Source organism: Bufo bufo, chromosome 1, assembly GCF_905171765.1.
Source record: "Bufo bufo chromosome 1, aBufBuf1.1, whole genome shotgun sequence".
NCBI lineage: Eukaryota > Metazoa > Chordata > Amphibia > Anura > Bufonidae > Bufo > Bufo bufo.
In genome coordinates this window covers 458,415,190-458,428,209 of record NC_053389.1, presented here as the reverse complement: position 1 = coordinate 458,428,209, position 13,020 = coordinate 458,415,190, and the positions used below count along the sequence as shown (strand labels likewise).

Genomic DNA, 13,020 nt, shown 5'->3' with positions numbered 1-13,020 from the left:
CTAGAATGTGACTCCAATGGGGAACTTCATTTTAAACCCTTCAACATGAATCCTGTTTTCATTTTTGCTTTTTTTTCCCTTCCTACATTCCAACAGCAATAAGGTTTTTAATTTTCCGTTTACAAAGCCAAATGAAAGCTTATTTTTTGCAGAACTAACTTTTTAATGACACCATTTACGTTACCATGTTTTGTATTGGAAAATAGGAAATTATTTGTGGGTTGAAATTGAAAAAAATCCACAATTCTGCTACTTTTTTTGGGTTTTGATATTATGCCGTTCAATGTGCGCTAAAAATTACACAATGTTCTTTTTCTTCAGATCAATACAATTACAGCAATACCAGATTTGTATATTTTTTATTTTGTTTTACTTTTACCACAGAGCAATATGAGGGCTTTTTTTTGCAGAACGAATTCTAGTTTGTTTTGGTACCATTTCTGGGGTATGTACAACTATTATAAAAAAAATTGGGGGGTTAAGGTAACAAAAAAATAACGAATAGTGTGTGTTTTTTTCTGTTACAGCATAGATATTTTAATAGTTCATACATTTTTGGATGCAGCAATAGCTGTTATGTTTACTTTTTGAATTATTTAATTTTTATATATAAAATTGGGAAAGGGGGTGATTTAAACTTTTAACATTTTTATATATTTTTTTTATTTTTAAAACTTTTTTTGTTACTTTTTACATAACAATATAACAAAACAAGGTAGGAGAGTGTTAGGTCCCGGGCTACTTGAGAAACCTTGGCGTGGTGTCCGGGCTTAGACATGTTCTACACCGTAGGACATGTTGACTAATCTCTCAATTTTAAAATCAGTTTGAGGGTCTAGTGAGACTGCAGAGTGCACCTGTCCTTGTTATTGTTTTGTTATATTGTTATATTAATTATGACATCCGCACTTGTTATCTTGTGTAGGATGTCTATTGTGGTACTTGTGGTTCGCCGCGGGCATCCTCCATTGTATGCATTTTGCTGGGTATTGCCATTAGCAACGGGCCACAAGTGCAGGATTTGCTCCCCTATATATATGCACAACTGCATGTGGGTTTGAGCACCTCCTGCTAATGCCAACCTGTCTTCTTAGTTTGTATATATAGATTTCTGGAGGTGTATAAACTCCAATTTAAATGTGCCTGTTTTCCATCTACAGGCCACATTTAGGTGCACCTGTGAGGCCTGGGACATATCAGCCAGTCTTGAGTGGGACTCGCAGACTCCTCCCTCCTCCCATTGGAAGCATGGCTACATGCTGGAGGTAACTGGTGAGCTGTTTGTGAGTCGGCCTAATACTCCTGTAATTTGCCCACTGGCTCCTGGTATCGCCCATACGGCTCAGGTAGGAGAGTGTTAGGTCCCGGGCTACTTGAGAAACCTTGACGTGGTGTCCGGGCTTAGACATGTTCTACACCGTAGGACATGTTGACTAATCTCTCAATTTTAAAATCAGTTTGAGGGTCTAGTGAGACTGCAGAGTGCACCTGTCCTTGTTATTGTTTTGTTATATTGTTATATTAATTATGACATCCGCACTTGTTATCTTGTGTAGGATGTCTATTGTGGTACTTGTGGTTCACTGCGGGCATCCTCCATTGTATGCATTTTGCTGGGTATTGCCATCAGCAACGGGCCACAAGTGCAGGATTTGCTCCCCTATATATATGCACAACTGCATGTGGGTTTGAGCACCTCCTGCTAATGCCAACCTGTCTTCTTAGTTTGTATATATAGATTTCTGGAGGTGTATAAACTCCAATTTAAATGTGCCTGTTTTCCATCTACAGGCCACATTTAGGTGCACCTGTGAGGCCTGGGACATATCAGCCAGTCTTGAGTGGGACTCGCAGACTCCTCCCTCCTCCCATTGGAAGCATGGCTACATGCTGGAGGTAACTGGTGAGCTGTTTGTGAGTCGGCCTAATACTCCTGTAATTTGCCCACTGGCTCCTGGTATCGCCCATACGGCTCAGGTAGGAGAGTGTTAGGTCCCGGGCTACTTGAGAAACCTTGGCGTGGTGTCCGGGCTTAGACATGTTCTACACCGTAGGACATGTTGACTAATCTCTCAATTTTAAAATCAGTTTGAGGGTCTAGTGAGACTGCAGAGTGCACCTGTCCTTGTTATTGTTTTGTTATATTGTTATATTAATTATGACATCCGCACTTGTTATCTTGTGTAGGATGTCTATTGTGGTACTTGTGGTTCACTGCGGGCATCCTCCATTGTATGCATTTTGCTGGGTATTGCCATCAGCAACGGGCCACAAGTGCAGGATTTGCTCCCCTATATATATGCACAACTGCATGTGGGTTTGAGCACCTCCTGCTAATGCCAACCTGTCTTCTTAGTTTGTATATATAGATTTCTGGAGGTGTATAAACTCCAATTTAAATGTGCCTGTTTTCCATCTACAGGCCACATTTAGGTGCACCTGTGAGGCCTGGGACATATCAGCCAGTCTTGAGTGGGACTCGCAGACTCCTCCCTCCTCCCATTGGAAGCATGGCTACATGCTGGAGGTAACTGGTGAGCTGTTTGTGAGTCGGCCTAATACTCCTGTAATTTGCCCACTGGCTCCTGGTATCGCCCATACGGCTCAGGTAGGAGAGTGTTAGGTCCCGGGCTACTTGAGAAACCATGGCGTGGTGTCCGGGCTTAGACATGTTCTACACCGTAGGACATGTTGACTAATCTCTCAATTTTAAAATCAGTTTGAGAATTAGTGAGACTGCAGAGTGCACCTGTCCTTGTTATTGTTTTGTTATATTGTTATATTAATTATGACATCCGCACTTGTTATCTTGTGTAGGATGTCTATTGTGGTACTTGTGGTTCGCCGCGGGCATCCTCCATTGTATGCATTTTGCTGGGGATTGCCATTAGCAACGGGTCACAAGTGCAGGATTTGCTCCCCTATATATATGCACAACTGCATGTGGGTTTGAGCACCTCCTGCTAATGCCAACCTGTCTTCTTAGTTTACTTTTTACATAACAACTTTTAGCTCCGTTAGGGGGCTAGAACCTGCAATCCCAAACACTGATCGGAGCCCTGCTATTTCACTGCGGAAGCTCTGATCGGAAGGCCGAGGGAGCCCCATCCCTCTGACTAGCTCCAAAGATGCCACAATAGTTATTTATCACAGCATCTGAGGGGTTACATGACTGGGTTCGGTGTCATCACCGATCCCAGTCATTGTGGCAGGTTGCCTGCTGTATTACACAGCCAGCACCCTCCATGTATGGAGCAGGTTCAGCGCAGCAGCCCACTCCATACAACCGCTTAAAAATCATCACATACATGTAAGTGATAATGCGTGAAGTGTTTAAAGAGAGATATACAACAAAAAACCTTACTAAGAATAGAAATAAAATGCAACACTATAACTCTATAATGCGGAAAGTGTGTTAAGAATGTGTAAAAATATATATGGCAATTGGGTGGCTCCACAAAATAGGTAAGATGTACTACTATCAATAGATCCCCCCTATCAGTAGATAAATGGATAATGAAATAGGAGATAGGGACAACCAGAATATTCAGTTCACTTGGAAAACCAAAAATTTATTAAACATCAAATGGAATATTGTAACATCTACAGTACAGACCAAAAGTTTGGACACACCTTCTCATTCAAATAGTTTTCTTTATTTTCATGACTATGAAGGCATCAAAACTATGAATTAACACATGTGGAATTATATACATAACAAACAAGTGTGAAACAACTGAAAATATGTCATATTCTAGGTTCTTCAAAGTAGCCACCTTTTGCTTTGATTACTGCTTTGCACACTCTTGGCATTCTCTTGATGAGCTTCTAGAGGTAGTCCCCTGAAATGGTCTTCCACAGTCTTGAAGGAGTTCCCAGAGATGCTTAGCACTTGTTGGCCCTTTTGCCTTCACTCTGCGGTCCAGCTCACCCCAAACCATCTCGATTGGGTTCAGGTCCGGTGACTGTGGAGGCCAGGTCATCTGGCGCAGCACCCCATCACTCTCCTTCATGGTCAAATAGCCCTTACTTTCAAAGTTTTCCCAATTTTTCGTCTGACTGACTGACCTTCATTTCTTAAAGTAATGATGGCCACTAGTTTTTCTTTACTTAGCTGCTTTTTTCTTGCCATAATACAAATTCTAACAGTCTATTCAGTAGGACTATCAGTTGTGTATCCCCCTGACTTCTCCTCAACGCAACTGATGGTCCCAACCCCATTTATAAGGCAAGAAATCCAACTTATTAAACCTGACAGGGCACACCTGTGAAGTGAAAACCATTTCAGGGGTCTACCTCTTGAAGCTCATCAAGAGAATGCCAAGAGTGTGCAAAGCAGTAATCAAAGCAAAAGGTGGCTACTTTGAAGAACCTAGAATATGACATATTTTCAGTTGTTTCACACTTGTTTGTTATGTATATAATTCCACATGTGTTAATTCATAGTTTTGATGCCTTCAGTGTGAATCCACAATTTTCATAGTCATGAAAATAAAGAAAACTCTTTGAATGAGAAGGTGTGTCCAAACTTTTGGTCTGTACTGTATATTAAAAATATGTGAAATATATATGCGGCGGTCAATAACAATAAAACATCAATAAAACATTAAAATAAGGAGATATGTTGAGTCACCAGATGGTGATGTGCGGTGGCTCAGACAAGGTCACATATATGTGGAAAAATATATATTAGAAATGGGTAGACTTCAAACCTATAAAATGAAGCAGAGTTGAATCTGTTTGAAATGTCTCTCCAGAAACAGTGCGGTAAATTGATTATGTGCTGTGCGTGCTCACATTCACATCACTCCATATCCTCCCCAAAATGTATTCAAGTGGGGATATTAAGTGTAGATATTATTCGTCCACTTCACAATAACCCCTGCTTTCTACAGTTGTAGTGTCGGCATTATAGAGTACTCACAGTTGGTATCTCCCGACCGCAAATGATGTTGCACGCTGTGTGGCGTCCCACCTGTATTCAGCGTGAATGCGGTTCCTTGCGCGGTGAGTCTCGTGGGTTGTCTCGAGATCTTGAATATTACCCCTGTTGTACTTGACGGTTTTTGAGTCCTGGGGTCTGTGAGTTGACAGATGCTTTTGGTGGTTAATCAAGCTAGTGAGCAGGATTTCCAAGATAAAAGTTTTTTATGATATTCCGGTTGCGCAACTTTGTACTTGTTTTCTCAGAACATAATGCTGGGGCACTTCATCAAGCTTATTTTCTTTTTAAAACCAAACGCGTTTTGGAGTGTATATAATTTCCCACTCCTTCTTCACTTCACACTTCGCGTTTGGTTTTAAAGAGAAAATAAGCTTGATGAAGTGCCCCAGCATTATGTTCTGAAAAAACAAGTACAAAGTTGCGCAACCGGAATATCATAAAGAACTTTTATCTTGGAAATCCTGCTCACTAGCTTGATTAACCACCAAAAGCATCTGTCCACCAACTCACAGACCCCAGGACTCAAAAACCGGCAAGTACAACAGGGGTAATATTCAAGATCTCGAGACAACCCACGAGACTCACCGCGCAAGGAACCACATTCACGCTGAATACAGGTGGGACGCCACACAGCGTGCAACATCATTTGCAGTCGGGAGATACCAACTGTGAGTACTCTGTAATGCCGACACTGCAACTGTAGAAAGCAGGGGTTATTGTGAAGTGGACGAATAATATCTACACTTAATATCCCCACTTGAATACATTTTGGGGAGGATATGGAGTGATGTGAATGTGAGCACGCACAGCACATAATCAATTTACCGCACTGTTTCTGGAGAGACATTTCAAACAGATTCAACTCTGCTTCATTATATAGGTTTGAAGTCTACCCCTTTCTAATATATATTTTTCCACATATATGTGACCTTGTCTGAGCCACCGCACATCACCATCTGGTGACTCAACATATCTCCTTATTTTAATGTTTTATTGATGTTTTATTGTTATTGACCGCCGCATATATATTTCATATATTTTTAATATAGATGTTACAATATTCCATTTGATGTTTAATAAATTTTTGGTTTTCCAAGTGAATTGAATATTCTGGTTGTGCCTATCTCCTATTTCATTGTGTTAGGAATGTATTCATAAATGTTCAGGAGGAATAAAAGAGGGATGGCACAACCTACACTTCTAAGAAAAGATGATTCAAATTTTTAAAGGGGTATTCCCATCACATATAATGGGGGCATACTGCTAGGATATGCCCCCATTGTCTGATAGGTGCGGGTCCCACCTCTGGGACCCGCACCTATAAGGAGAACTGATCAGGGAGAGCTGTGGCTGGAGGACCCCGGGTTTCCCGTGGTCCGTCCACCACCAAGCGCTGCTCCCATACAAGTGCACATGCGCAGCCCATGCGCAGTGTGCCCTCCGTTCATTTCCCCACTTTGTTCTCGTTGTAGGTGCGGGTCCCAGAGGTGGGACCTGCACCTATCAGACAATGGGGGCATATCCTAGCAATATGCCCCCCTTTAAGTTCTTTCATCGGGAATAAAATAATTTACTAAAAGCAGGTCAGTCAAGAACACTGACAGGTCCTCTTTACATATGATTCAGTTAGATTTGCTTAACATTTAAATATACTTACCAGAACATGGTCCAGAACTTCTCGGAGTTTTTACTTTTTCTTCTCTGTTGTGCGATGCCAAACTACCAGATTTAACAGACAAAAGGTCTAAATCATCAGCGTCTTTGCTTAAAGGACCATTAGTCTGAAAGTTGTGACAAAACAAGAAGTTCTTACTATTGCAAGGACATAGCGTAGATCATAACAATAGGCAAAATATGTACTGTAGTACCAAAGGTTACCAGATTGTTTCATGTATATTCTAAGTAACGCCTAATGAATATGTTTACTTATCTACTTTAGTAGCTTTGTACACACATTATATGACTTTTCTTGCTTTTTCTTGAGCAAAAATATTATAGTCCAAAGCTGTCACTGTTGGAAACATGCAATGAACTTACTGACATGCACGTTTCTAGCAGTTTGACTGAGCTCCTACAATGCTTTTTAATGTGAGAGCTCTACTTTTGTCTTCCCATGTCTGACCAGCTGGTAATACATGCTTTAGGTAAAAAGGAAATCCTGCTCTGGCGCTTTAAACTCAATTCAGACAGTCTTGGATGTAGAAAGGTTTCTTTATTCCATAAAAAATGCGCACAAGTAAAAACAGCGCGTTTCGGGGAATTCAGATCCCCTTCATCAGGTTGACATTAATAGCTGATACAGTGTGGAGTATATATACACATAAAAAACGCCCAAGAAACTGCACCAGTGGGTGGCTACCAACTCATGGGACCACCCACAGGTGCTATCCAATTAGCATATGTGACAGGTATATAGTTCATGGTATATATATATTAAAACAGCACACGTCAGGAAGAGGATGGTGGTAGTGTAATTATACTACAGATCATGGCAGTGTTTTCCTATTATTTAATATTAGTTTAGTTTAGATTGAACTGCAAAGGACGATGTAATACTGGGTTGGGTCATGTAACCAGCAACGCTTGGAATCGGTTTGGCCTATCGCGTGGGGTCACGTGTCTTAAGGTGGTCACGTGACTGGAGTGGAGAAGGGAAGGAGTCAAAGGACCTGCCACTCTAGCCAATAGAAATTAGACACGTGTAAGTCACATAGTATGTTCCGATCATGTGACTCTGGGACTTGGAAGGAGAATATTCAGTATGTAGAAAAAGCTGTGGGTGGTGCCCGGGGTGCTTCGAGTCATGTGATGTGTTGTCATTGAGACAACAACGCTCATCCTATCTTAAGGCCCTGCAGCCAATGTAACTTACATTACTTAGGGGCAAAAGTGTACGGATATACTAAAACTTAGGGGGGGACGACGACCAATAGAATGTGTAGGCAATACAATAAATACATAAAAATGGGCAACTAAAATAAATAAGTTATATAGACAATCCGATTAAATGCATGATACATTAGAGAAAAAAAAGAATGAATGTATAGGTAATACAATATAAATACATAAAACATGAGGGACTAAAATGAGTAATGTGAATCCAAGACTGTCTGAATTGGGTTTGAAGCTCAGGAGCAGGATTTCCTTTTTAACTAAAGCACCTTTCCGGAGGGACTGGACATCCCTTCTGAAGGAATCCTGACCTGCGGCAGCACACCCAAGGACCGACTCTTGTGTGACAAGCCTTCAATAAGTTTGTGCCTATATTAGCACAACCCCACAAGGTGAGCCTTTAGTGTATACCTTTGTTACCATCTAATCGAACGTACTACCCTATTGTGCACTTTCTTGAGCCTTAGGCACGTCCACTTCTCTAAACAGCTGGTAATACATGCCTATAAACATGTGCGCGGTCAATAGCGTTTCACTTTTTTTCATAATCGTTTCATGTATGTCATTGTCAGAGATGTAGGAAAATAAAATATGAAAAAATAATAAAACTCTGAGCCAAAACAGAATGTAATATCTAATAGTAATATGGGAGGCATGAATAATCAAAATATCAATTGTACTTCAGCGTTCTAGTTCTTGATGCAAACCATGCCAGCTTTTCTAGTAATCTGCACAGCATATTAACAAACTCCTTGATGCAACTCCAGATCTATTATTTATGGTTTGCCATCTACAATCATTACTATCCAAGACAGTCCTGTGGTGTGTTCAACACATGGCCATTTATTGTATGTAAATGTATTCAAAGTATTTATTCAGAATATTTAGTGGTTGAGATAGAATCAGATAATAATCCCTAAGGGAAAATGCAGGATAATATCTTACCACAAGCTGGACGCGTCCTCCTTTCAGAACGTCGTGGTTTAATTCAGGCAAGAAACGCTTGCTGCAATAAAAGACCATAAAATGATACAAAGTTTCTCTTCTTATCGTACCAGGTAGAAAAAAGTGGGATCTCGTTTCAGATGACACATATCTAGTGTACAGTATAATTTTCTGCCAAATTTTAATACTTGTGAGCAACGATTATGTAGACTTGTGGTTTACACGTGGTTTGTGGGAACTTGGGTAAACCATCCAAGCTGTTTACACATGGAGCACAGGGAGAGGTACATAATGTAAGGCAATCTGTTTTTTAAAGCATCACTAACTTTCAAAAAAACTACTTTTGATATGTCATAGAGACATATCAAAAGGTTTGATTGGTAAGAGTCTGAGTGCTGAGAACCCCACCGATTTCTAGAATGAGGGGAGAGTAGCAAGTGCATATTGTGCTCACTCTGCTGCACGTTTCATAGAAGTCTATGGGCCCAACGCAATTCCGTCCACAGCATCGAGGAGAGAACGCATGATATGCGCTTCTCTGTCCTCGTTCTAATATATCTCTATGACAAATCAAACGTTTTTTGCAAAGTTAGTGATGCTTTAATCAATTGTATTTATTCAGAGTTGTACTTCTAGCAGCTGTAGTGAGATTGTGCTTAGAGTCCACAGTGGGAAACCGAATAGAACCGCTCCTCTTAGAAAACCTGTTTCAGCATGTTCACTTTTTGGTTTATGATTGGTACAGCAGAGGCTATGGTATATACATATGGTATGTATATTTGCTTTATTTTATTCCTGGCATATATGCTGAGCATATCCATAGCCTATAATGGACTAGAAGTATGTCAACAGAGTCGATGTGAAGAGAGTCTAACTTCTTTATCACTCTATGTATACATATACCAATAAGACAAACCTTTCTTTTTACAAGCGGGATGATAAAATCACTAGTATATTGAGATTTAATTTACCCCCTGAATTACAATGTTTGATTAATAGACTATAAGGAGTTGACCATAGAAGTCCAAGTATGATGCAAAGGTAAGTTTTACTGCTGTGATTTAAAGGCAAAATAACGTTTGACGTTTCGGTCTAACATAGACCGCACATTCCTTCAGTGAAACTTCAAAATTCACAGAGCTGAAGACTACATTCTTTCTCTATTTTATTCCTTGGCAAAAAGGTGTTTGAAAAGGTGTATGTTAGACCGAAACGTCACTTTATTTTGCCTTTTAATCGCGTCAATAAAACTCACCTTTGCATCATACCTTTAGTGCTAAGGTCAATTCCTTATTGCTATAGGGGACAGCTACCTTACCAAAAGCACCCACCAATAACAACCTACAGAATGCCACTGAATTACACGTGCCTAATAGACTCGAGATCCTTAAAATGTCCTACAACATGTTGGGCAATATTTAAACTCCCTTATATAACAACTTTTATTTTGTTTGTGTCCATTAAATAAAGTGACTTGACAACAAAGACACTGGCGTCAAACAACAAAATTGTATGAGGCTGTGTATTCTGCACCATAATATCAGCTTTATACTAAGGAGGCCATTACCATTTGGATGTTGCAGAACTAGCTGGATTTATATCTCCACATTGGGTATGAAGCCACTGATAAGTAAGATCTCTGCTTCTTGCTAGAGCTTCTGAAGGAAGTTCCTTTAAATTGTATAATTCCTCTTCTTTACCTAAGAAACAAATATATATATGCAATATAATAAATAAAATACATAATATATTAAAAAAATACTCTGGTAGAGAGAAAATGTATATCCACTTGGTCCTCTTCTATAAAGCTTAAAAACACAAAAAACCCTCCTCCCAAAAAAAAAAAGAAACATGCCTATGTATCTAAAATTCACAACTGGAAAATATGTTATCTTGCACCTGGATGTGTATCAAACATTTACTAGTGGTGCAAGTGAAACCGCCAGATCATCAAAGTGTGAATATTTTCCCTACAAAGCCTGCCATTGGCCCCTTCATAACTGCTTGGTAAACAGGATTCCCAAGATTTTCCTTTCATAAATGAATAATTTTGCACCTTCTATTGGTAAAACCGCTCATAGTTTACAGACTAAATAAAGTAGCCAAGGAGTGAGAATGACATACAGTATCAGAAGTGTCCTGAATAACACTGACTTTATGTTGCTTTACTGCTCAGCTTATGCAGACTTTATGAGGCTAGCTGCATGCAACAAGGACAGGCTGATGCATAGATAGGACTCCTAAGATTGCGTGATATAGTGGAAAGGACTCCTAGGACTCTTCTATAAGCAGGCATCGCGTAACCACACAACAGGGGAATGAAAGTGATTAGAAAGCTAAAAGGGACATATACAGAATCGGCATCTTTTAATGATTACTGTACTAATTACTGTACTTTAGGGATGGTTGGAAATGTCTTTTAAAGTACCTAGGCATGAAGATGATTAATGAGTCATTGCCACACACGAGGAACAGTGCTGATGCTTTCAATGGTATTATTTATGGTGAACATTTCATTATCATTAAAGGATTAAAGAGGTTGTCTGATCCCAACAGCAAATTTACTAATGGTCCTGAAAGTGCTCAGCCTATAGAAAAAAAAGCCACTTGTATATTCACTGGTCCTACGTTCCTGTGCCAAGAGTCCCACCCTACTCCTTTCAGTCCCCTGTGGACCAGAAGTGTGATGTCCTGTCATATGTACCACTGCTGCCATTCTCTGACCTCAATGGTATGGGCCACTTGGGGACAATGTCACTACTGAGATCAGTAAATAGCTGCAGCGATGCACATAATTACGGACAGGACTTCTCACTTCCAGTTCACAGAGGATCAGAAGCAACAAAAATGGAACTTTTGGCTCTAGAGTGGAGTGTCATGAACAGGCTAAGCACTTTGTGGGCCAAAAGTTAAATTGGTGGTTGGACAATCTCTTTAACAAGGAGGTTTTATACAGTACATATTTTGCTTATATATATTCCAAAAAAGGGTTATCAGTTTTTTTAAAATATTTTTTATTTTGAGTGTATTTACTGCTTCACACTATGGAAAAATATATTGGGGGTCATTTATTAAGAACGGCGTTTTAGACACTGGTCTTAATAATCCCTATATCTGGCGAAGTTATGAGAGGTGCCGGCCGCTACATAACTTCGGCGCATCCAGCACCAGTCTAAATGTAAGCCAGTTTTCTTGCTAGCTTACAATTAGACCATTTTCTACGCCTAAAACCGGCGTAGAAAATGAAGAATAAGACACCACGCCCACTTTTTTAGACCTGGTGTGAGTGAGGAAAAGTCGCAGATTATGGCGCAACTAACTGTTGCACCACAATCTGCGCCTGAAGTACGCCAAATATAGGTTCATTTTAGGATAATAAATGACCCCCATTGTTTTTACCATTACACATCGATGGTTTTAAGTTGCCTTGGGAAAAACAATTTAACAGCCATTGCCTCGGAAGCATTAGCCGTTGAAGAGAGACTGAAAAGCTGAACACTGAAATATCAGAAATAGAAACCCACATAGGAAAAAGCCAGTTTTTGAGTAGCAATTACAGTAAACAAACGGTAAGATCTGAATCAAGTTATTTGAAAGGCTGAGATGGAAAAACAAACTCCAGTAAGATGGAGAAACCGCTTCCCAAGATTTGTAAATGCATTTGTCCTGTGGGCAAGTAGCTACTCAAAACCAGCTGCCATGACAAAATCTTTTATCCAGTGCAAAAAAAATAAGCTATTGTTTATTGATCAATCGGCAGATAAAGAAAAACAGAAAGATGGATATCTTGAGTGAGTTTTAAGCCAATGCCAATCTCCTAGATTGCTCCCAGAAATGTTGGTGAGTTAGAAAGTATATACGTAAAACACACAAGTAGCCAGTAATTCAGTATGGTAGAATTCTCTAGTACCAGGGTCTCGGTGGATAATATAATGCGAAAAATATTATAAACAAATGTCTTCAGACCAATACTCCAGAAGGAAAAGGAACTTGTAATCAAAGTCAGAATATCCCTAAAGCAATCAAAAATATTATTCACTATAAATGATATTTTTCAGATAATTTAGTAAAATTCCTTACTAAAAATACTATTATTTATTTTTGTATAATTAATAATAAAAACTGCTCAATAACTCTAAAACATTATAAAATACACTTAATAGACACCTCATATACATACTTGCCTCAATAATATTCTGCAAAAATGCGAGAAAGTAAAATACGCGTTTCGAAGGTCT

At 39.5% G+C, this 13,020-nt stretch overlaps 1 protein-coding gene across 1 annotated transcript in view; it reads right to left on the bottom strand.

The window, feature by feature from the left end:
• Positions 1-13,020, bottom strand: part of LRRIQ1 (leucine rich repeats and IQ motif containing 1) — a 183,135-nt gene that overhangs the window by 2,146 nt on the left and 167,969 nt on the right. Inside the window, exons 23-25 of the mRNA XM_040408559.1 lie at positions 10,350-10,482; positions 8,783-8,843; positions 6,603-6,726 (exon numbers count right to left, since the gene is read on the bottom strand). Of these exons, the coding sequence (XP_040264493.1) occupies positions 6,603-6,726; positions 8,783-8,843; positions 10,350-10,482 (318 nt within the window). The remainder of the gene's footprint in view (positions 1-6,602; positions 6,727-8,782; positions 8,844-10,349; positions 10,483-13,020) is intronic.